Source organism: Pezoporus occidentalis, unplaced genomic scaffold, assembly GCF_034315485.1.
Source record: "Pezoporus occidentalis ecotype Australia unplaced genomic scaffold, CSIRO_AGI_Poc_V1 ctg69, whole genome shotgun sequence".
Lineage (NCBI taxonomy): Eukaryota > Metazoa > Chordata > Aves > Psittaciformes > Psittacidae > Pezoporus > Pezoporus occidentalis.
The window spans coordinates 3,480,006-3,505,340 of NW_026916041.1; the positions used below are offsets into that span (position 1 = coordinate 3,480,006).

The 25,335-nt window shown below is 40.3% G+C and overlaps 1 protein-coding gene across 1 annotated transcript in view; it reads left to right on the forward strand.

Moving 5' to 3' along the window:
• Positions 1–829: 829 nt before the first annotated feature.
• Positions 830–25,335, forward strand: part of WWP1 (WW domain containing E3 ubiquitin protein ligase 1) — a 64,977-nt gene continuing 40,471 nt past the window's right edge. Inside the window, exons 1-2 of the mRNA XM_062641606.1 lie at positions 830–1,409; positions 24,514–24,604. Coding sequence (XP_062497590.1) covers positions 24,535–24,604 — 70 coding nt within the window. The 5' untranslated portion in view covers positions 830–1,409; positions 24,514–24,534. The remainder of the gene's footprint in view (positions 1,410–24,513; positions 24,605–25,335) is intronic.

The window sequence follows — 25,335 nt, forward strand, 5'->3', positions numbered from 1 at the left end:
CCAAGATACTTTTTAAAGTTTAACTGTACATAATGTTTCTTTCTTTTCAAAACTTTGTGGTTTTCTCACAGATTTTCTATGAAGAATGAATTAATTGGAAAGTAGCTGGTTGGAAAGTAGTACTTTTAAGAGCTTCTCCTTTGTTTCCTGAAGGAATTTTTATGCCCAAATCATGTTTTTTAAGAACAAAATACCAGGCTTTACTGGAAGTTGCTTCAGGGTCTCACATTGTAAGCTTTTGTTCTTTTCAATGAACAGTGGCACTGGACTTTGAGACAACCACTTAAAGGCCTTGTTTATGCCCAAAAGCTCATGCTGCCGCTGCCTCCATAGCATTACATATATGGTACGAAGCTAACACATCATTAGTCTTCAATGTAAGGCACAAGCCTCACGTTTGTGCATAAAAGCACTTTTAGGTTCATAAATCCGCACGGAACGCCTAAGCCTGTTTTAACGTCGGCTAACGACAGCCGGCCCCTCGCCGGTGCCGGTGTTCAAGGCGTACTGCCAGGCGGATCGTCAAAGGCACCGCCGTCAGCCAGACGGGCTGCACCGCGCGCCCGTGAGCCAGCCAGGCCGCGCTGCGAGAGAGTGCCTCCTCCCTCCTCCATCAGCCCTCCCAACTACGGGAAAGTGTAAGTTACTCAGAGAAGGAGCAGAGCTCCGCCGGTAGAGCAAGGGCACCGACGGGACCCCACCGCTCCGGAGCGGGGCGACTGTCGGCACCGCGGGACCCGCCCTGCCCGCACAGCACAGGGAGAGGGTGGAGAAGGGACCCCCGTCTTTATCGTCTGCTCGCCACTGGGGTGTACTGGCTGTCAGCGCCGCAATATAGGAGCTGTCTCGGGGGCGGGCCATGACTCACAGAGAGCTTCCTTATCCTGCCCGAGCATGCTCTCCCCTACGGACGCTGCCTCGGCCGCTCCTCCCCTGCCTCCGGAGAGGTTGACTCCGCCCGCTCGGCGTTTCTCCCTGTCGCAGCGCCCAAGTTGGTTCAGCCCGGGGCAGGCGCTGGGAATCAGCCCTGTCCCCTTTGAAGAGCCTCGGCTCGGGCTCGTCTCTCCCCTCCCACCGCCGCTGCGCACTGCTTCGTTTCGACTGGGCCCTCCCGCCCGGGTGGCGGCGGCTCCAACTGCGGTTTCTCCACAAGTTCCTGCTCTCAGTGCCCGGGGCGCGCGCACGAGGCTGGCTCGGCCGTTCGGGGCGTGCGGCGGCGGAAGGGGGTCTCTTGTGCGGGAGTTGCCGATGCCGCTGTGAGATGGCATCATTCTGCGCGGCGGTGGCGGAGCGCGGCGCGGAGGGGTGAGGAGCCGCCGCGGCAGCGAGGAGGAGGAGGAGAAAAAGAAGAAAAAGGTGGGAGGAAGGAGAAGGAGGCGGCGGTACCAGCTGTGAGGCTGCGAGCCACGGTAAGGAAACAAAACAGGCTGTGCCGCAGCCACTTCGCTTTGCGGTCTGGCCTGGCAGAACACGGCTGGCCTGGGGAGAAAACCGTCTGCCGCTTATTCTCGCTCTCCTTCTCCGCCGTTCGTCCGCGGGGGAGCGGGGTCTTCGGGGTGATCTCCGGCCGGTGTGCGGGCTGCCCCTGTCACCGAGGGACAGGAGGGGGGCAATGGGTGTGGGGCTAAAATGGCGAAGGGAGCTGTGGTAAGGTCTCGGTCTGTGCTTTCCGGTACTTCAGCTCGTCGCTCTCCCCTCCCCGGGCCCTGCTGGATCGGGGGGCGGCGGCTGTTGCTTCTCCCCTTTCGATGGGGGCAGTTGGAGGGTTGCTGTACTTCCCTGCCGTATCCCGCCCTTGCTCCTGTCCTGACGGGGCGGAGGGCCTGGCCCACACCTGCCTGGGGAGGGAGGGTCGGCGGTGTGGGGAGCGTGTGGAGCTCTGGGGTTTGGGGGTAAGCAGAGGGGAGTGTGGCTGGTGTCCGGTGTCGGCAAATAACCTTGTTTGTTCCTGTCTGGTGCCTTTCCAGTGAGGGTGGCTGGGGCTGAGTCCTGACCTTTGTCAATGCGGAGTGGATTGCGAGTGGCATTAGGGGTGGGAGTCAGTTCGGCAGTTCCACGGCTGGCCCTTGCTGTCTCCGGCGTGAAAGCAGAGGAGAAGGATATTGTTACGGTTCAGTTCATCTTCCTTTAGGGAAGCTGGGGAGGGAGGAGGTGAGAGCTGTTCCCCCTTCACAATGAGCTGCTGTCACCCCCCACAGTATATGTAGTGTGCCTCCCCTCAAGAGAAGAGAGGATAGCAGGATGGAAAGTCGTTATGGCTACTGCTCAAGTTGTATATGTCTGCTGGTCTGTCTGGGTCCCCTTAATGTATGCTTTGCTGAGCAGACTGTGTGAATTCAAGACCTCAAAAGACCTGTTTATGTCACTTATCTTTGTTTATGTTGTGGCAAAATGTTACAACTCTTGTGTGTTTATTTACTTGGTTTTATTTGTAGTTGCCTTGTTTTCGGAACAGTACCAGTTCTCATCCCAGTTTAGGATGATATAGCTCTGCTTTCAGAGCTATAAATGTTTAAACTGTACATGAAAGAGAGACGAGGACTTAACACTATCTAATCATTTTAATGGGAGCTCTTCAGTGTTTGGATGAAGCTGGAAAAAGAGGTTTTCATATTTCTTTGCCGTTTTCACATGGCACCCGTGTCATATAGAAAGTCATTGGAATATTTTGCATTAAAAAACCCCAGGTTATGCAAGTTTAATAGCACTGGCTTACTAGGTGATACTGTCACCGACTGCTGATGGCTGGGTTATGTATGTGGTCATACACATGAAAAACAATATGGCTTTAGTAGTAATAAGAATCTCCCCTTAAAATTTGTATTCTCATTTAATCTTTGTGATACAGAAACAAATGGATTATTGTTGGGCTGTGGTAATGCTTCACTAGCTTGCGTGACTTTTTTAGTTTTGTATGCTGCCTTATCTGAGTCTGTGTTGGTAAAGGTATAAACTATTATTTTTTATTGATTTTACTACTAATAAATTTTAAACTTTACATAGAAAAAAATAGAAGGATTTTTCATCTATTTGAGGAAAAAAAACATTGTAAAAGCACTAGACTTTTGACACATGCTTTCAAATGGGCTAACTAAAAATACTTTCAGCTAACTTTGCTTCTGAAACTGGGTTTAGAATCCTTTTGTCAACTTTTTAGTGTTTTTGAGCTGTATCTTAAAGGTCTGATCCTATAAATGCTTGTACCTTGAGTAACTTAATACTGCCAGTAATCTTTTCCTAATTGTATTTTAGAATAGTTCCTTTAAATATGTAATTATTATTGAAAACATGAAGGCAGTTTTATGTATTTGGCACCGATTTAATCTCTTAGCATGGGACACCTTGTTACCAAAAGGATAATGGATTTTTTTTTTTTATTGGAAAACTAATTTACATTTGTTGCTAAACATCAATTAACAAAGCATTGTAACAGCCTGTGTGTTTTGTTAAAGGTTGGCAATAAAGTTTAAATAATCAGCTGTCTACAAATGCTACTTAAATCATGGGAATACTGACGAAGCTCAGAGCCAACCCTTTTGCCTGAGCCTGTGGAACCTTTGGAAGGAGGAGTGTGCTAGTCCTATTGCTTTTCCTTCTTATCTTTCCATATGAATTTTGAAATTTTGGTAAGTTGGAATTTCTACCCACTTTCCTTTTTTTTTTTTGTTGTCCCTCTTAAATATATGAATATGTATGGAGAAAGAGATTTCTCCTGGTTTTTGGATACAAAGAAGAGTGTGGGGTAAGGATCTATAACAGGAAGTTGGTATTGCACGCAGTTTCTTCATGCTTCAGTATCCCTATGCCATTAAAACACTAAATTTGAAAACCAAGATGCTATAATTAAAAAACAAAAAAATCATGACGTAAGCCATGTTTATTGGAAATGGCTGCTATTAATGCACTCCAGCACTCACTGTTAGCTTAAATAAACCATGCCCCCACAAACCCAGGTTGATCCTAGAATTTAGTTGGGTGAAAGGCAGATAATGAAGTGAGAAGGCTTGGAGAGGGAATGGATGGAGTGATAGACACAACAAGTGCTTGCTTCAAGCTATGCTTAAGTGATTCCTGGAAGTTACTTTTAACTTTAAGAAGACTTTTTTCATGAAGGCTGAAGAGAAGGAGTGAAGCTTCTGATAAAAATATCAGGTCTTGTAAACTAGGTTAGTACTGCTCTTACCTGTGTCTGCACAGTGTAACATTCATCTTAATTAAAACAAAACAAAAGGCTTTCTAGCTCTGCATCAGTTGCATGCGACTCAGTCAGTAGAAAAGCTGCTTTAGTGTGCCTTCTGCTATAAAAGTATGTAAATTGGGGAAGGGTTCCCCAGTTTCCCTGGTGGCATCAGATTAACCAAAATCCTGTCATTCTTGCTGTTTTTACGAAACTTGTAAACCAGAACTGTTCCTTTGAATTCTGAGTTAAGCAATATACAGGGATATCCAAACTGTTCTGTGATCCTGTGATTCTGTATTGTATTGGTCTGTGTGTAAGTGCAGACAATAGGAGTTGGTTCCATTCAGGTCCTTATTTAGAGTTTGTTTTCATTGAATCAGTAGGTCACTTTCTCTGTAGCTGTTAGCTCAGATATATCATGGTCTGCTGAAATCCTCTTATAGTGACATAAAATAGGCTTAGGTATGGGCCATTGGAAGTATCGGAGGTCTTGAAGGAAAATGATATGGCTGTAGAGAGCAGTCTCTTCTTCCTCATCAGCAGGAGTTGGAGTGTCCAGAAGAGGTGATCCAGAGGCTTGTGGAACAGTGACATGGCATGGGTTTTGCTAAAAATTGCTACATTACCTACAAAAAAGAAGTTTTTGGTTTTAATTGCTTTCTTTAAGTGTAAAGTTGTAATTATAGCTTCTTGGCATATGTTTTTGGTGTGTTTGAGGACCTAGTAGTTTAACCAGAAGCATACTTAAGTTTAGCTCAGTTTTGCAAATGCAGTGTTGATAGTGTTGCTTGACAGAGGAACATTAGTGATTCTAGGGAAGCCATCAGCAGTCAGAGTGGTTATAGTATGTCAGAATTGTTTACCTGGAAGAGCACTATGTGTTTCGGTTATATATTTATATTTTTATTTCTTAGCATTTCAAGGAAAGTATGTCAGGGAAATGTTTATACTTGTGTTATGTGTAGGTCTTAGTAACTACTGCATGTATATGTAGTATGAAGCAATTAATCATTGCAGGTTTGCATGAGTGTATACTGATGTGGTTCTGTAACAGCAGATAGATGGCAAACATCATATTTTTTTTTTTTTAATTCCCTCTCCCCTTAGTTGGTGTTGAGATTGCATACATTTATGATCTTATGTGCAGTTTGATAATTCAGTATTGTAAAAAAAAACACTTTCAAAATCCTATTTAAAGAGAATATAGATTTGGATTTAATTTACAATTTCTACTGACTTTGAAGAATAAACTGAAATGTACTTAGCTGGTTGTGCTACTTTATAATAACTTCCAACTAAAATAAAGCATTTAATAAAAATTGGAGGAAGCATGTGTTTAGCAAAGCAGATTACATTCTTGGGCTTTTGAAACTTCTTTAATTAATCACTTTTTTTTTTTTTTGTTGCTGCAACATGTTAGAGGTGCTTATGTTCTCCTTTAAGTGACTCTAGGGTCTCAAGGTACTTAAATGTAACCAGTTTAGAAGCTTCTTAACATTCTCACTGTTAAAGATGTTAACTTGGAGGGATGTAACTAGTAAGGCAAATACTTTTTTCTGTTGTGAAATTCAGCCTCAGTAGTCTAACGCAAGGAATATTTCAGTGGCACAAATCACTTCAGAATAATTCTTTCAAGCATAAATACCTGTTACTGAAAACACAGTCGGACATTCTCTTGATTTGTCTGATGTGTAAATGGCACTGAGAATGCAAATACATGTTAGTAACTGACCTTCTCAAGTAGTTCTAATGGCACAGAATTACTCCCATCTGCTTTTTAATACTAGGATTTTAGAGTTATCTTGCTGAAAATCAAGTGGGGGTGGAAGAAAACAATCTAAAAAAGAACTAGAAGAGGATGTCACATTTTAAAAATAAACAGTAAAATAATTGTTTCACACTTTCAAGTATCTTCACCTTGCAGCCTGAAGTGGGCAGAAGAGAGCTCTTTGTCTGCTGTGAGTACAGACAAAAATACACAGAGGTACTCTATATTTCTTATTTCGGGGGTTTCTAACCAAGTTTTTTTGCTATAAGCATTTGAGTGGAGCAGGAGATCAGTGAGAGTCCTGAAAAAGAAAGAAATGAAACCTTTTATCTGTCCCTCACATGGGTGGGTGAAAAATAGGGGAGGACTTTGTGTGAACATTTCAAGGTAGCGAGTGTTTTCTCAGTATAAATCAAATCCAAGGAGTTATAGTTTTGGAATAGGGAAAAGTAAACAGGAAAGATAAAGTTCATGATCTGTAAAATTGCACAATCTCTTTGGTCATCAGAAATGAAAAAAGAGAATACATGTCCAGTTTTGAAACACAGTGCTAGTTCCTCAGAAATTCAGTAAGACTTTTTTGTTACTGTTTGTAAGCATAAGCTAGGACTGCTGAACATTCATTTTAAAGACTGACCCTGTTTTTACTAACTGGTATGTTGGAACCAGCTCTCTTGCATTTTCTAGTATGCACAGTGAGATTAAAAGTATCTGTGTGTGAACATAACAAAGGGCAATATAAAAGAAAAGCTAAATAGAAGATGAAGAGCAAGAGGATTGCCCAGCTTCTCTTTTCTCTCTCCCTCAGGCTAGAAGTGTGGAAGCTGCTCTTTCTTAAATTTCAATTCCTTCTATTCCTTCATTCTTGCTACACTTTTTTTTTTTTTTTTTCCTCTTCCACCTGCCTTCTTCCAGTGTTACCTTTCTAAAAAATTATTACTGTCTTACTGGGGTAGCTGAAAAGATTTGGGGTTTAAAAGGAAAAAAGTGATTTTGGCCTATGGAACCAAATTCATATTCCTCAGTTCATGTTCCTCAGTAATGCCTGGTTGCATATCATAGAATCATAGAATAGTTAGGGTTGGAAAGGATCTTAAGGTCGTTTAGTTCCAACCCCCCTGCCATGGGCAGGGACACCTCACACTGAACTATGCTACCCAAGGCTCTGTCCAGCCTGGCCTTGAACACTGTCAGGAATGGAGCATTCCCAACTTCCCTGGGCATCCCATTCCAGTGCCTCACCACCCTAACAGTAAAGAATTTCCTCCTTATATCCAATCTAAACTTCCCCTGTTTAAGCTTTAACCAGTTACCCCTTGTCCTGTTGCTACAGTACTTAATGAATAGTCCCTCCCCAGCATCCTTACAGGCTCCCTTCAGATACCGGAAGGCAGCTATGAGGTCTCCCCACAGCCTTCTCTTCTCCAGGCTGAACAGACGCAATGTTCTCAACCTCATACAGGAGGTGCTCCAGCCCCCTGATCGTCCTCATGGCCCTCCTCTGGACTTGTTCCAACAGTTCCATGTCCTTTTTATGTTGAGGACACCAGAACTGCACACAATACTCAAGTGAGGTCTCACAAGAGCAGAGTAGAGGGACAGGGTCCTGCTGGTCATGCTCCTTTTGATGCAGCCCAGGATATGGTTGGTTTTCTGGGCTATGAGCACACACTGCCGGCTCCTGTTCATTTTCTCATCAACCAACACTCCCAAGTCCTTCTCCACAGGGCTGCTCTGAATCTCTTCTCTGCCCAGCCTGTAGCTGTGCCTGGGATTGCTCTGACCCAGGTGTAGTATATTGCACTGCCATCAGCCCACCTTACAAGCGTGTCAAGGTCCCTCTGGATGGCATTCCTTCCCTCCAGCTATCAACCAAGCCGCACAGCTTGGTGTCATCAGCAAACTTGCTGAGGGCGCACTCAATCCCACTGTCTGTGTCGCTGAGAAAGATGTTGAACAAGACGGGTCCCAACACCAATCCCTGAGGGACACCACTCGTTACTGGTCTGCAGCCGGACATTGAGCCATTGACCACAACCCTTTGTATGCAGCCATCCAGCCAGTTCTTTATCAACTGAGCGGTCCATCTATCAAATTGATGTCTCTCCAATTTAGAGACAAGGATGTCATGCGGGCCAGTGTTGAACGCTTTGCACAAGTCCAGGTAGATGACATCATAGAATCATAGAATAGGTAGGGTTCAAAAGGACCTTAAGATCAACGCCTCTACCCCTGTCCATCAGTTCTGTAGCTCCATCATAGAAAGCCACCAAATTGGTCAGGCAGGATTTCCCTTTTGTGAAGCCCTGCTGGCTGTCACCAAGCACCTTGTTGTTTTTCATGTGCCTTAGCATGCCTTCCAGGAGAATCTGCTCCAAGATTTTGCCAGGCACAGAGGTGAGACTGACTGGTCTGTAATTCCCCAGGTGATCCATTTTCCCCTTCTTGAAAATGGGGGTTATATTTCCCTTTTCCCAGTTGTTGGGAACTTCACCTGACTGCCATGATTTTTCAAATATGATGGACTGTGTCTGAGCAACTTCATTTGCCAGCTCCTTTGTTACCCGTGGATGGATTTCATCAGGTCCCATGGACTTGTCCATGTTCTGGTTCTTAAGATGGTCTTGAAGCAGATCCTCTCCTACAGTGGGCCTAAGGTCTTCATTCTCATAGTCTCTATGTCTGCCTTCCTAAACTTGGGTGGTGTGGTCAGAGCATTTGCCAGTGAAGACTGAGGCAAAGAAGTCATTAAGAGCCTCAGCCTTCTCCAAATCCAGGGTAGGCAGTTCTCCCGATAGGTTCCAGAGTGGGCCTACATTGTCCCTAGTCTGTCTTTTATTCGCTACGTACCTACAGAATCTATTCCTGTTGTCTTTAACCTCCCTAGCCAAGTTTAATTCTAACTGGGCCTTAGCTTTCTTAGCCTGGTCCCTAGCTTCCCGGACGACATCCCTGTATTCTTCCCAGGCCACCTGCCCTTTCTTCCACCTTTTATAAGCCACTTTTTTCCTTTGAATTTTCCTCAGCAGCTCCTTATCCATCCAAGGAGGTCTCCTGGCCCTCCTGCTTCACTTCCTTCTGGTTGGGATGCAACTCTCCTGAGCTTGTAGCAGGTGATCCTTGAATATCAACTAACAGTCTTGGGGCCCCCTGCCCTCTAGGGATATATCCCATGGAACCTTCTGAAGCAGGTTCCTGAAGAGGCCATAGTCTGCTCTCCTGAAGTCCAGGGCATTGAGCTTCTTGCTGCCCTGAGGATCTCGAGTTCGACCATCTCGTGATCACTGCAACCAAGGGTGCCCTGGAGAGTCACATTTCCAACTAGCCGTTTCCTGTTGGTGGGCACGATGTCAAGTATGGCACCTTTCCTCGTTGGCTCCTCTGTTACTTGCAGAAGGAAGTTGTCTTCCACACAATCGAGGAACCTCCTGGATTGCTTGTGCCGGGCTGTACCGTCCTTCCAACAGATATCAGGGTGGTTGAAGTCACCCATGAGAACAAGGGCCTGTGAGCGTGAGGCTTTTCCTGTCTGTCTATAGAGTGCTTCATCCACAGGTTCTCCTTGATCAGGTGGTCTGTAACAGATCCCCACAGTAATGTCTCCCATAGCTATATTCCCTTTAACCCTGACCCACAAACTCTCTGTGGACTGCTCACCTGTCCCCAGACAGAGTTCCATACTCTCCGGCCTATCGCTAACATAAAGGGCAACTCCCCCTCCCTGCCTGCCAGGCCTGTCCTTCCTAAAGAGCCTGTAACCTTCCATTCCAACACTCCAGTCATAGGAGCCGTGTTTCTGTGGTGCCTAAATCATAAATTACAAGGACAGGAAAAAACTCAATTAGTATTGAAAATCTGGTAGAAGACTGATACTTGTATGTTATTTTAAAATGAAATCCTTGGCTGAATGTCTTGTGAGAGGTTGCTGACAAAGCGATGTTGTCACAGGATGGTGAGTAAAACCGCGTTGTTAAGGGAATAGCTATGAGGAAGAAAACTAGTTGGAGTCTTACTTTGTAAGATGGCAAAAATACTGCTGCTAATGAGCTGGCAAAATCTGTAAGTGATGAAATATTTGAGTAAAGGAAGTGGAAACTTCAGAGACATAACGGGCTATTTTAATATTTGGTCATAAGTACATTTTTGTGTTAATATAGGAGACCTAATGTGTATTGGAGAGAGTAGCTAGGACTCTTTGTTAAGATGGGGCATAAATTATTTGTTAATAAGAATCCGATAAAATTATTAGTTACTTTATGAAAATGTCCCATTAGGAATGGAATAAAAAGTAAATGTTGGAATGCATTGAGAATATAACATATACTGCCTTGCGTACTATTTTTATGTTAATTATGTAAGCGTATTTGAAAAATGCTAAATTTTACTATTTTATGGTAAGTGATTCTGGTACTATGTGGAGACCTCCTAGTTTTGTATCTTTTACAAAACAGATTGTTGTGTTTCTTTGTATTCCATTTTTTGATCAGGAAAAAAATTCCAATAAACTGATTGAGGGGAAAGCTGGTGGAATAGTACTTTTCTTGTGCAAGTAAAATGAAAACTATTGTTTATTATTTAGCATAAAAAGAAGTGAAGGAAGAGAGGCTTCCAGCAGAGGCCAACAGAACCTTGAGCAGAATATGAATAAATTTCAGCCTGTGCTTTTAACCCTCTATCTACAGCTAAGTAAGGAGTTGTGAGAGCACACTTTGAGAAGTTGAGTAGGCTAGTCTGTTAAGAAATAATTCTTACAAGATTCAATTGGGATAGGCTAATACATGATTCAAAATAAGGAATAGATTGTTATAGAAACAAGGAGAAAATCAGTTAATGTCAGAGCATATCCTAAGGATGCCACTGGTTTGCCTGTACTTGACAGTATGTGCAATAGGCTCAGAGAAATTAAATACTACTGTGTCCCTTACTGTTTTGGCTGGTCTGAAGATCCACTCCAGAAAGTGTGTGGATGATAACAGAAAGTATGAAGACTTTCTCATAGCTTTATTCTCCTTTATTTTATTGAAGTTGGATTTTCTGATTCACATTTTTGTGTCCTTTTTCAGTCCTCTCAGCTGCAAGTAATTTTTTTTTTGTTTGGTTTTTTTTTTTCTTTTTTTTTGGGAATGCTTGTAAGCTACTCCTAGGTGAAGGACGGAGTGATGTTGTCAGTTGAAGATGGTTTTGTTAGTGCTTTTCAGTTTTGACAGAGAGATGCAAGACATTCTGTTATTGGAAAACAATTAGTAGAGCAGAGGACTCTTAAGAAGTGAGAATTATTTATCACCTGAGAGTCTTACTAGGGATCAGGTTGAATTCTCTAGCACTGTAGAGACTAAAGGGCTATTTTGAAAAATAAGTGACAATGCTTGGGTGAGTTCTGTCAGGTAGAAATAGGTAAGATTAGTGCAGTCTGTGATTGGAATTAGGACAAGCATATTTTAGTGTTTTAACACTGCTGAGATTGACAGCTGGAAAGAGGCTTGTATAGCACATTTAAAAAAAGCAAATATTCAGAGAAGAGAGAGTGAGAACATGCAGTGAATTCTACTTACACCTCTTTATTTTTTGAGATAGAGTTACTGAGGAGAGGTAGATCACATCAAATGTCTTGGTGCCGAAAAATGTGCAATGACCTTTCCTGCCATGTTAGCCTGTAATGCTGAGTAGGTTTCTCCTCTTCTTTGAATTGTCATTTTCTGCTGACTTCCCAGAACAGTTGGGAGATTATTTTGTGGGGCAGTATTAATTTGTTTTCCATTATTAGTATTGCTTAGTCATGGTCTGTTCATATCCCCACAGAAACAAGGAGTAGGGCCTAATAGGAACAGCATCACTCTTCATTAACATCTGTAATGTTGGTTTATGTTCCTTCATAATTTGTTGGTTTCTTAATTTTGCTGTGACTGCAGTAGGGATGTGCTCATGCTAGTTAAGGCTATTATGACCAGTAAGGTGGTGGTGACAGGCAGGAATTCTTGTGAGTGGATTTTTATAAGCTATCTGGGCACTCTTGGTATGTGCTCAGGCTGTAGGTCTGTTCTGAAGCCCATACTTTTCCATATTGTTGTGTTACCTATAGAGTCAAAATTTAAAATGTAAGTGTCTACATGTAGCTATGGTAAGATTTTTTTGTTTGCAGTGTAGTTATACTAAACTCTGCCCATATTTTAGAGATTTGCCTTGGTATATTACATTATATTGCTCTTGATGCCAGTCTGATAAACAATAATGTATACCAGTTGCTAGGATTATCCAAAGCAACTCAGAGTCTGAGAGTGTGTGTCTAGTGTATTACTTTATTCTGGTGGATACAAAGGCTATTCAGCTGAATATTAAAATGAAGGTGAAAATACTCTTCCCTGACGATCTTGGGGTCCTTTCCAACCCTAACCATTCTATGATTCCTACATATGCTATGACTGGATACCAGGGAGAAGAGATCGCCCTTCCCTCTCCACTTTCCAGCCAGCAAACTTGCTAATGGTACATTTAACTCTGACATCCAGATCGTTGATAAATACATTGAACAGAACTGGCCCTAGAATTGAGACCTGAGGAACGCTGCTGGTGACTGGTTGTCAACCAGATATAGGCTCATTTGCTACGAACCTTTTTGCCCCACCCTTAAGCCAGTTCTTCACCCAGTGCGCTCTGAACCTGCTTATCGCACAGCTGGACAGCTTGTCTGGAAGGATGCTGTGAGGGACAGTAATAAAAGCCTTACTGAAATCCAGAACTACATTCACCACTTCCCCTGCATCCACTATGTGGATGACCTTGTCATAGAAGGTTATCAAAGTATTTAAATAGGACTCTCCCTTTGTGAACCCGCATTATTCTTTAAATGCCTTTCAGTAGCACCCAGTATGATCTTAGCCATAATTTTTCAAGGAACTAAAAGGCCTGCAGTTTCCTCGGTATTCCCTCATGCCCTTTTTGTAGATTGGAATAGCATTGCCTAGCTTCCAGTCAGCCGAGATCTCCCCAGACTCCCAAGACCTTTGGCAGCTGATTGAGAAGGGTCCTACCATAATATCCACTAGGTCCTTCAGAACTTGGGGGTGAATCCTGTCAGGTCCCATGGACTTGTGAACATTCAGCTGCTGCAGCTGGTCTCTTACAATTCGAGTATCCACAAATGAGAAGTCACTGTTTTTACACTCTTAGTCCTCTGACCTGAGGAACCAGGCAGCTCAAGGTCTATCAGTCTTATTAAAGACTGAGACAAAAAGAAAAATGAAAGCACTGAATGTGTCTGCTTTTTCTTCATCCCCGTTAATCAGGTGACCATCTTCAACAAGTATGTCCAATGGTGGGTTGTTTTTTTTTTGTTATCTCACACAACACTGGCCAGTTTCAACTCTAATTGAACTTTGGCTTTTTGTGTCAACTGGTAAACAATCCGTGGCTTTGTAATCTTTCTTCAAAGCCTAACTTTGCTCCTAGAGATAATTTTTTTTTTTTTTCCCTCTTGAACTTCATGAGGAGTTTCCTGTTCAGCCAGGCTGGTCTTCTGCCCTGCTTGCTTGATGTAAGACACACTGGAATTGAATTGCCTGCTCCTGTGTTTCTGGAAGGTGGTTCTTAAACACTGATCAGCACTTAAGCCCTCAAAAGCAGATTTCCAGGGTACTCTGCTAGATAGTTCCCTGAATAAAGTTTGCTCTTGTGAAGTCCAGGGTAGAAACTCTGCTGTCGTTTTTTTCTCATTACACTGAAAATTTTAAACTCAAATGTTTTGTGATCACTGTGGCCAACAGAGCTGCCTACAGTCACATCACCCATGAGTCCTATATTTGTAGATAACAAGTCTAGCAACATCTTTCCTAGCTGGCTCGCTGGCTACTTGTGACAAGAAGCTATCTTTCACAAACTTCAAGCATTTCCCAGACTTGCTCATCACAGCACTATGGTATTCCTATTTGATATTTGGGATGTTGAAATCTCTCATAAGTACAAGGACTGCTCATTCGTGGATTTCTCTTAATTGCCTACAGAATAACTCCTCAGTGCTTACATGCTGGGTGGGGTATCGGCGGTAGACACTCACTATGCAATCTCCTTTGCTTTTCATTCCCCTAATCCTCACTCAGTTGCTCTTAACCACACCATCATTAATTGTATGGGCTGTAGTCAAACCTCTCCCTTACGCAGAGCGTGATACCTCCACTACACCTGCCCTGTCTGTCCCTCCTGAATAGCCTGTAGCTCCATCCCAGTGCTTGAGTCATGGGACTCATTCCACCATATCTTGGTAATACCAATGATATCATAGCTCTGGGAACTGACTGAACACTTCCATTTCAGGAAGCGTTGACAGTGCTTCTGTGTACATTGTTTAACTTTTAGGTTGCCCTGTGGAGTCAGGAGCTAGACTCAGTGATCCTTGTGGGTCTCTTCCATCTCAGGATGTTCTGTGGTTTAAGAAGAATGACAGTTTGCTTTCCAGTTCAGTTCTATGTAGGCGTGCTGTAGGGTTGGCAACTTGGAACTCTGTAACAAAGTAGATGTTAAAGTGTCTCTAGGGAAGCTGTTAATTTGTAGGAAGAAGTAATGCTTTTCCTTGCTGACAAGGCCTTGTAGACCCTGAGGAGGAGACTGCTGAAGCTGAAATTCTGTTAATGTCAAAGCATTAGGAAGCCATTGGTTTGTCTGTACTTGACAGTATGTGCAATAGGCTCAGAGAAATTAAATACTACTGTGTCCCTTACTGTTTTGGCTGGTCTGAAGATCCACTCCAGAAAGTGTGTGGATGGTAACAGAAAGTATGAAGACTTTCTCATAGCTTTATTCTCTTTTATTTTATTGAAGTTGGATTTTCTGATTCACATTTTTGTGTCCTTTTTCAGTCCTCTCAGCTGCAAGTAATTTTTTTTTTTTGTTTGGTTGTTTTTTTTTTTCTTTTTTTTTGGGAATGCTTGTAAGCTACTCCTAGGTGAAGGACGGAGTGATGTTGTCAGTTGAAGATGGTTTTGTTAGTGCTTTTCAGTTTTGACAGAGAGATGGAAGAAATTCTGTTGTTGGAAAAAGATCTGAGGGTCCTGGTAGACACCCAAACACCCTGAGGCAGCAATGTGCCCAGAGGGTAAAAATGGTAAATGGTATCCTGGGCTGCATTAGATGAAGAATTGCCAGCAGGTTGAGAGAGGTGATCTTGCCCCTTTATTCAGTGCTGTTGAAGCCATATCTGAAGTCATGTGCCCAGTGCTGAGCTCCTCGGTATTAAAGAGACATGGACATGCTGGAGAAAGTTGAACAAAGAACGCTGAAGATGATTAAAGCACTGGAGCACACCCTCTGTTGAAGGGCTGTGATTTGGGATGCTTCATCTTGGAGAAGACTTGGGGGCACCTGATCAGTGTATATAAATACACAAAGGGTATTTAGGTAGATTGTGGAGTCTCTGTCCTAGGAGATACTGAAAAGCTGTCTGGACATTATCCTGGGCAACTGGCTGTAGGTGGCCTTGCTTGATAAAGGGGGTTGGACCAGGTCCCTTTCCAGCTTCAACCATTCTGTGATTTTGTGATTTGGGACTATATATAGTGAACATCTAATATATGGGAAGACCAGTTTCATTGGACCGTTGACTTAAAAGAATGTTTTCAGTATTCATTATTAGCATAAAATGTGTCATACAGGTGCAGGTGTTTTGCACTACACTTACTACTGTCCTTTTAAGTTTTCCAGATCTGTTTATGTAGGTAATACTTGCAAGTCTGATGGAGTATGGTTGGATTTTTTTTTTAAACATATATATATATGTTTTAAACTTACCAATATCCAAGGAATTGGAGAAACCATTAGTAAGTAGAGGTAATGATAAAGGGGTCTTCAGGAGCCTTACCATCTTGATAAGTAGCTAAGTATTCTGTTAAATAGTTTAAAGGTGCTAGTTTTCCATTTTAATAAATGGGATCTTAGTTTTTTTTCCTTTCAGCTGGAGACCTGCATTTCAGTCAGTCAGTGTTTTTTGACTGAAGTTTAAAACCAGGAGTAGGTGCCACAGGAAATAATCTGTTGCTTGGCAAATGATGGTCTTACTACAGTCCTAAGGGTACTGCCATTGTGTGTTTCCCTTATGTGACGAGAAGTAAAATTGGTGCTTTAAACAATACTATTTTAAATGATCAATGAAAAACTGATTTCCATTTCTAACATTTTCTAAGCTATTAAACAATGACATAAGCTATTGTTTGTAATACTTATATAAATGATACTTCATAGGTAAGGACACTGTTCAGTGCTGCTTACTGCATCTTAAAAATTTCCAAGTTTATTATTAAAGCTATTCTGTGGTTTATGGATCTTTATCTTATGCCATCTTTTGCCTTCAGTTTGAGCATAGGACTGTAGCTTAAATTGTTGTCACAGGGATTCTTAAAGTTAACCTTTCCTTCCTTGAGCATGCTGTCACAGAAGTTAGGACTGGTAATGTTGCAGGTACTTTGATATTCTTGATGCCTATTTTTAAGACATAGTTTAAAAAACTGATAGCAAATGTGCCTGTTGCATGGTTCCAGTATTTTTTATATCGTAATGTATGGCTTTGGTGTGTACTTCTGTGATGGATAATTAAAATATTCCCCAGAAAAATTTGGGATGATTTTGACGTAACACGCAAAGACAAAAGTATACATAAGACTGAAAATTAAAGATATAGTAAAGGTGAAACCAATGAAAAATAAGAGGTTAAAAAATCAGGAAGTGATTGAACTCATGCAGGTAATAAGCGTGATTGGGAACTGGCAGCTTTTGTTGGGGCAAAAGCGTAATAACAAAAGACAAACTTGACTTAGCCTGAGAAAAAAAACCCAACATTTCAGTGGCATATAAACAGATCTATTGAGTTAAATTGAAAAAATGTAAGACCTTCAGTGTAAAGCATTCAGATTAGAAAATGAATGTTACAGCTGTTTGTCTTTACTTGGATTTTGCCTTCATTGTGTGTGTTTAGTGAGAACCACAGATTAGAGCACTGGTTACTAGTTTTGCTGCTGGAATGATTCTTTCAGCGTATGTATGAGAGACAAAGAAAGGCCTGCTGCTTAATGATGCTTCATTAATCTGTAGTTCTTGTTCTATTCTTTCACTTAATTTCAAGAAATTAAAAACGTCAAGGCTTTCTATTTAGCATTAAAAAAACAACATTTTTTTCAACTTCTAGTAATTTTAAGGGGAGTTTATTCGCTGCATAACTGTTACAATATGTTAATTTACAACTTAATTTAACCCTTTTTAAACTGCTTGCTATCTAGAAGGATGTGCAATGTGAGACAATAAAACAATAGTACGACTAAACAATATTTTTCTTTTCTTGAAGTTTGTTCTTGTGTGCAAATGATTTTGGTTCATGTAGTGCATACATGAAATAAACCTAAATGTCTGTGGCAAATCAAGGTTCTATTTCCCCACATTTAAGTTTAATTAGTTACACCTGAAAAGGATTGTAACACTGTATTTTAAATTCTGGCATCCTGTTGAAAGGAATCAAATCAGCAGGTATTTTGATTCAGTACATAACATGTCCATGAATATAGCTTTTTGCTGGAAACTTCTGTCCACAGGAGGGTGGTGGTGGTGTGTGTGTTTTTTTTTTTTTTATTGTTTGTTTTTTTTGTCCCTTTCCCCTTCACATACATCAATGAATTATTGATTATAAAAGTTAATACCTTGGTTTACATAATGTCTCTTGTCTGTATCCCTAGTCCATCACACCTAAACCAAAGTACCTACTGGGCTTTGCAACATATTCCTGCTTAGCTTACATTTAGTCAGAAAGGAGAATGGAATTGCAGATATTTTTGGTTGGCCTGTAATAGATTTGAAAAACGTGGAGGACATTTGAAATGGAAGAGGACAAATCAAGTTTTCATGAAAAACAATGAATTAATTTTGCTATCAAGATGAACAGAAAGTTCAGTGCTTCTCAGATGGCTGTATTGGTGTTTGTGGAGGAGATCCCTTGCTGATAAGTGTAGTCTTTCCATTGCTTCTTAAAGTAGCAAGCAGGCTTGTGGTGTCTGGGGAAGTAAGACTTTGACTTCAGAGTTTTCTAATTGCTTAGGTGTAAATATTGTTGATGAACAAAGCTGTCTGTTCAGGGAGTGTCAAGTCATAGAATGTTTTTGTTAGTGTTGCTGCAGGCAAGGGGACTATTGTATAAATCCTTTAGTGTGCTGTTTTAGGAACTGTATAATCCTGAAAGGTACTATACTACCTCTAGTTTTACCACCACATACTAACACCTATATGTGGTTTTATCTTGTGCTTTTATGCACTAGCTTTTTCATCCTGTAAAAAGGCCTGCCAAATGTTGCAAACCTGCTAAACGTATTGGACAAATGACCAGAGATTCCAGGAAGCTGTAAAGGGGGTTGCATTATTTGAAATAAAAGTTCTGAAAATTGTTTATTTTCAAAAAGACTCATCTTTCAGTTCTTCTTTACCACCTGTTTTTCATATAGGTTTTCTTGCAAGTTAGATCAAGAAAGGTCTGGAATTTAGCTTTTGATGTTATTTTGTGAAAACTTCTTAATCCTCCAAATGAGTGTCGTCACTTCATGTAGCTGCCATCCCATCCCTTCCTTCGCTGAAATCAGACAACTTACTAGTTGAAATCTTGGTTGGTTTTGGCTGTGGAGATAAAGCTTCTTCTGGCTCATAAAGATGGGAGGCTAGTAGTCCTTGAAATTTCCAGGTTTTCAGTATTTGAAGAATTTCTAGTTGTAGAACTTCTTTTAAATCATTCTCAGCTTATGAAAATTTTTACCTCTATTGAGGCAAGAGAGTGATGGTGTAATCCCACCCTAGCACAAGTCTCTCAGTCCCTCTGCTATGTGACTTTTTCACTGTCTCTGCTTAGTTTCAAACATTATGCACTTGCTTGCCCTCTCTGCTGCAACCTTGTCCCCCAGAAAGCTGGTGTTTTTGGAAACATTTATGTCAACACTTTAAATTCAGTAGCCTTTATTTTTATTTTCTATGTGTGCCTGTTATATTTATAGACAATGAGCAGATTTAATTCCAGACTTATTTTTAGACTGTACTTTCATTGTCTTTATTCTCCAAGTAGTGCTGTTCATAGCCTTTTCTTGAATGTCACAATCAGTACTACTACCTTATACAATGTCACTAATAGTGTTTTTACCACTACTGCAAGCAGTTCATGTGATAAATAGGGTTATTGTTCTGTGTCCTGCCCCTCTCTTCCCTCCCATCTTGGTGGAAATTCTCCTATCAAAGCCTGAGGAGCTAGATACTGGATTAAACTTATATTTGATTGTGCAGCAGGATTTGTCGTATGTCCAGACCAGCCTTCCAGGACTAATAGGTGTCCAGACCTTCCGAGAAGATCCTTTATCTTGTACTTGGCCAGATTTTCCTCCTAAGGGCTTTGTTTACCTCAAAAAAAGACAACTTTGACTGGGAGTGAATGGGACCTAGTATGTATCAGGCAGTGAAAACTTTTTTTTTTTTTTTTTTCAATAGTGTGATTAGAGTAGCACTTGGATATTGAATAAAAATTTCAAACGTCATCATGTGAGTAGGCTCTCTTCTTTTAGGAGAACCAAACTGCATCAGAGCTGATCAGACAATAACCTGTTAACTTCATTTAAAAATGTCAGCAGCTGAGTTTGGATAGTCACGAAAGTCATTGATGACTGAAGCCTTAAATAATGTTTTTATGTATTCCTGAAAAAGAAGTTACTAGAAAACCCAATTGATAGTTTTCTTCTTTTAACTTGGAGAAAATGTGAAGTTTCCTTCCCCTTTAATTCCTAACCAGTTCTTTATTCCTAATCAGTTCAAAAAGGATGGAGGGGCTGTAGGTTTGGAATCTTCGGAACACGATGAGACCAGAATTGGTCAGTTCAACTAATTTGCTTTGTCCAGTAAAGCCCTTTTGAATACAAAAATATGTAATAATGGTTTCTTCATGCATTGTTTATTTAAACATGCTATGTTTATTTAAAACACTTAAATGCCTTTTTTTTTTACGTCCATTTATTTTAGTTTGTTTCTTTCTAGGTAGCATTTGACATACATGTTAATGCAGTATTTTGTTTGTAACATCCTAAAACTTTGGAACTGTAATCATTGCTGTGTAAATGTACCTACAGGTACCATATTTGCAAGAATATAAGATAGACTTATATTACAGAAGGATGTTCATTTTACAGGGGCAAAACCAGAATGTTGGAGCACTGTTGACATGGGATACGGTCATGTAATTATTGTAGAAACAGCCAACCCGAAGCGTAACTTTGTTTCATAGAATCGTAGAATAGTTAGGGTTGGAAAGGACCTTAACATCGTCTAGTTCTTACCCTCCCTGCCATGGGCAGGGTCACTAAAGCATGTCACCCAAGACTTCGTTCAACCTGGCCTTGAACACTGCCAGGGATGGAGCATTCACAACTTCCTTGGACAACTCATTCAAGTGCCTCACCACCCTGACAGTAAAGAACTTTCTTATATCTAACCTAAACTTCCCCTGTTTAAGTTTGAACCCATTACCCCTTGTTCTGTTGCTACAGTCCCTGATGAAGAGTCTCTTCTCAGCATCCTTGTAGGTCCCGTTCAGATACTGGAAGGCTGTTATGAGGTCTCCACACAGCCTTCTGTTCTCCATGCTGAACAGCCCAACTTTCTCAGCCTTTCTCATCCCCATCCTCTATTGAGATATCCTTGGCATTGTAAGAATTTCTCCCAGGCATCATGGTAATTCTTTTTCAGTCAAGTGGAAATACGCCAAGGTGTATGTAGTGAATTCTCACTTCCCTGTTATCAGGAGATTAGCAAGCCTGTGTTTGCCAAATGCAGTTAGCACTTTAGTAGCAATCAGAGCCAGAAACTCAGGTTAAGGCAGGTAGTGTGCCTTGCAGATACATCAGCACCTGAAACCTAAGTCTCAGGAGATTAGGCAATCAACTGTCTACCTGAGGACTTTGACACAGTTTATTTCTTTATTGCTGTATTTATTTTGCTTCGTGCATGCTACAAGTAGACTTAAAAAAACCATAAACCCCAGCCAAACGATCAATCAACCAACCAAGTGAAACTCAGGGATAGTGCTAGCAATTTGGATCTATGCAGGTTGAACAATAGGAGGAAAAAACTCAATGAAAATAATTGTCAGTTACAAAACCATGCCTAAACTTGTTTTTAAATGCGTGATTAGAACTAGATTGCGGATCTTGGTTACTTGTGAAGAATTTGAGTTTACTTGTCACAGAATTGATTACATGTGTTACTCCTTTGATGTCTTCCGTATCAGTGATACCCAAAGTGGGTTGTGTGAGGAAAATGTTAGGACTTATGTTTTATCCTAAAAATAAGAAAGAAATGAAGGGTTTTGTGGTGGTTGTGTTTTTTTTTTTTTCTTTTTCCTTGTTAATATACATATTGACACTGTCACCATCACTTGGTGTGTATGTCATATGGTCCTGTGTCATGTAGGTGACACAGATGTCCTAAGGGCAGATTTAGTGTCCTAAGGGCAGATTTAGTATTTCACAGAGTGGAAGGCTCACAGTATCACCTTCACTTGTTTATTTGCTTTCAATGTATTGCAGTATATGCAGTTTACATGTACCCACTTATGTGGATTTATGGATTATATTATCTAATTTCAACTAAGCTAACACTCACAAGATGTGCAAGTGGGCTAAAAAAATTCTGCAAAGGGAGCGTGGATTGAAGATAATACTAATACTGTGAGCACAAGTGAACAATAAGAATATTGCAGAGCTGATGCTTCTTCCGCTCCTAGTATGAGCTCTTGGTCAGTTGCATTAATGAGGTAAAAGCAATGGCAGTTAGATCTGACAAAGATATTGGCCAAACAACATTTGGATTTGTTAAGAAGGCTGTTTAAAATGTGGGTGTACATCCGCTGTTGTTAATGATGAACCTCGTCCTGAGAGAATATTATACCTTGAAATATCAGCTAATGATGGTATGGAGCCATCACAATTAGCAAGCCATTTAAGAACTAAGCATCCAGAATATGAGGACAAACCTCTACTTTTTTTTCAGCAATGTTTAAGGTTATGCGATACTCAGGCCAGTACTTTATAGGATTTCACTAAACTCAGTGATAGGTCTTTAAAAGCCTCTTTTGAGGTTTCTCAATAGCAAAAGACTTAGAAGCCACATATGGTTGGGGAAACACTTGATCTTCCTGCGGCAGTAAAAATGTCTGAAATAATACACGGAAAAGAATATGATGAGAAACTAAAATGCATTCCTTTATTAACAGATACTTTTGGAAGATAACTGTAAAACACTGCCAGAGATTTGAAGAAGCAAATATTAGAAGAAATTACACAGTGTGGGTGATGTGCTGTACAGTTGAATGAAAGGCTCAGCTTATGGTAGTTGCTAGATTCTAGGTCAGTAATGAAATACACAGGTAACTAAGTCACTAAAGAAAGATGTACCAAAGTAAACATTCTTAACAGTAAATGACTTACTTTAACTTTTTTTAAATGGAAAAACTTTGCAAATGTAACCACTGATGGAGTGGCTCCTTTGACTAAAGCAAAAAAGATTCTGGGGTAAGGTTGCAAGTAGAGTACTGTGCATGGAGTTCATTCACTGCATCATGCATAGGCAAGCAAGAAGAAAATTGGAGCTGGAAGTTCATGAAGTATGCTGCAGGATGTCATCATTGTGGTTAACTGTATGAAGGCAAGACCTTTAAATAGTAGAATTTTTACATAATTTGTAATGATGTGAGGAGTGACCAGGAAAATCTTGTACTATGTGGAGGTTTGCTGGTTATCATGGCAAAGTCCTTAGATGAGTTGTAAAAATTAAATATTAATTGCACATTTTTCTTTCACAAAAAAGTGTTCTGACCTGCTGTGTAGTGACAAGTGGCTGTCAGCAGTATGCTAACAAATTTTTTTTTTTTTTTTTAAAAGACACTTAACACATCCCTTCAAGGTAAAGGTGATTTTTTTAGCAAGTAAGATGATGACTACTGTTTGCAGGAAACTCTTGCTATGTAGAGAACATTTTGAAAATGAATGTTTGGTAATGGTTTGATCATTGTGCGATTTTGTTGCACAGTTGTTTAAAAACTCATATCTGTACACTTAAACTTGGAAGCAGAATTTTCTTACCTGTTTAAAAGTCTTCCAAATAAAGAGTTTCAGGGCCGTTTATACCCATTTGTTAAGAATATAAAAATGCAACGTTTGATTAGTTTCCATTAGTTCGCATTAACAACTGACTAACAGTAGTGAAGATGGAGATATACTGGCCAAATTTAAGGAAAAACTTTTGTACTGTTAGTGGATGGTATTGAAAAATGAGCATCATGATTGATGCACTTTGGTTTGGATGTATGTGTCCTTGTAAATTGACTTTTCTAGTTATGATGGCATTAAACCTAAGTATTAAAATAAACTGAATTTAGAACTAGACATTCACATCACTGTAGTACAAAGTGTTAAGCCAGTATTTTAAAACATGAAGCATATTCAGTCACAAAAAGTATGGCTATCACAAAAAGTGTTTTTATGAGAGCAGAATTTTTTTTGTGCCATTGGGAATGAATACTATTTAAAAATACTGTTTATTTAATCTTTTTCTCATCTCATTTTCTATTTTTATGTTTTATAATATATAGAATACATTGGTACAGTAGTACCTATACATAATTTATAAATAAATATACACATTTTAGGGGTATGGGTTCAAAAACGTTTTGCTGATAGAGGTACATAATGAAAAGGGTTTGGTGACAACTGTTCCCATATTATTGTTACCAGAAAATAAATACATGGAAGTTCATCCATATTATAGAAATTGTATTTTAAATGTTTATATTCTTTTCCCATGAAAAATAGTTGCTTGATAGAAACAAAGAATATGTGACTTCCAGCTTTGTTTCAGGCGTAGTAATTCAGGAGGATGGAGTGATGCTGTCTACATGCACTTCAGGTGCTGGGATGCCCTAAGATCAGACCATATTATTTTAGTTGCTCAACGGGAAGATGGGGTGGTCCTTGTAAAGTGCTTACCGTCTCAATAGATGAGGGAAGTGATATGTGGGTGGACAGCAGTGGTATAGAAAGCTGATCGCAAATCTAACGATAGAATTCAACTGTTTGTCGGAATCACATTATTGCTCGAGAGTGTCATTTTGAGGACAACTTCATTTTCAAGCATATAAACCTTTCAGATAGTTTGTTCATTTGAAGTTGTTGGTGTTTAGCTCATCTGAAATCAGACCATATGCTTAATTTCTGGAGATAGGGACGTTGATACATCACAGCTGAATTTTTTCTCTTGCCTTCCACAGTCGTTCTCAGCTATGTAAATTTATGCATTACTGAAGCGTCTTGGCATCTTCAAAGGTAGCATGGGAAAAATCTCCAAAGAAATTGTTTTTTTGAACTGGTGTTATGAAATAATGCAACCTGCCATACTTAAGTAACATTTGGGAACTTGGTGATTATTTCAGCATTTTATTTAACAGTTGTAACTAACGTGCAGAGATAAGTGCTTTTTAATAAGCTGCTTGTGTGCTATTTTTTTAATTTTCTTTCAGGCTAAAGCCTAAACCTCTGACATGGCCACATCCTCACCAAGATCTGGTACAAGTAACAACCATAATGGAAGATTACAGATGCAAGTAACAGGCAAGTAGTGGTTTGTACCATGGTGATTTTTACAGGAAAGTATATGTATTCTAAAAAAGCAATCTTTGAAATCAGTGTAAAAATGGATTAATATAGTTAATATCTTAATAATTTGAATGTTACAGTTAAGAATATAACTATATGTAGGTGAATTGAAGCTAAGTAGTGGTTATACAGTGATTTGGATGATTGGTTTTAATGATCTCTTCAAATTATATAAAAAAAAAAAAGAAAAAAAGAAAATGATTCCATACAGCAGTAGGGGCAAATGTAAGGAATTCTGCTTGGGAACAAATAATTAATGGCACAAATTCTATAGAGGGAACACACATAATTGAAATTCTATAAAAAAGATGGGCAGTTGTAGTGAACTCCAAGCTGAAAATGGGTGCAGTGTTACAGTGAAGCTGTAGAAGAACTGGAGGAGATCACAAAATCTGCTAGCTTTTCAAAAGATTAAGGTCTTTGATTATATATCAAGTAAACAACTTGATACGTAGTAAAAGTTACGTATATTGAGTATCATACAGGTATGTTGTATTACCCTTAGAGCAGCAGGTTGGATTACAGAGATTCATGGAATTATTTAGGTTGTAAGGGACCTTTGGGGATTTCCTAGTCCATTCTTCTCTGAAGGCAGGATGACCTTTGAAGTTGGATCACGTTGCTCAAGGTATTGTCCAGCTGAATTTTAAGTATCTCAAAGGCTGTAGATTACCATCTTGGGCAGC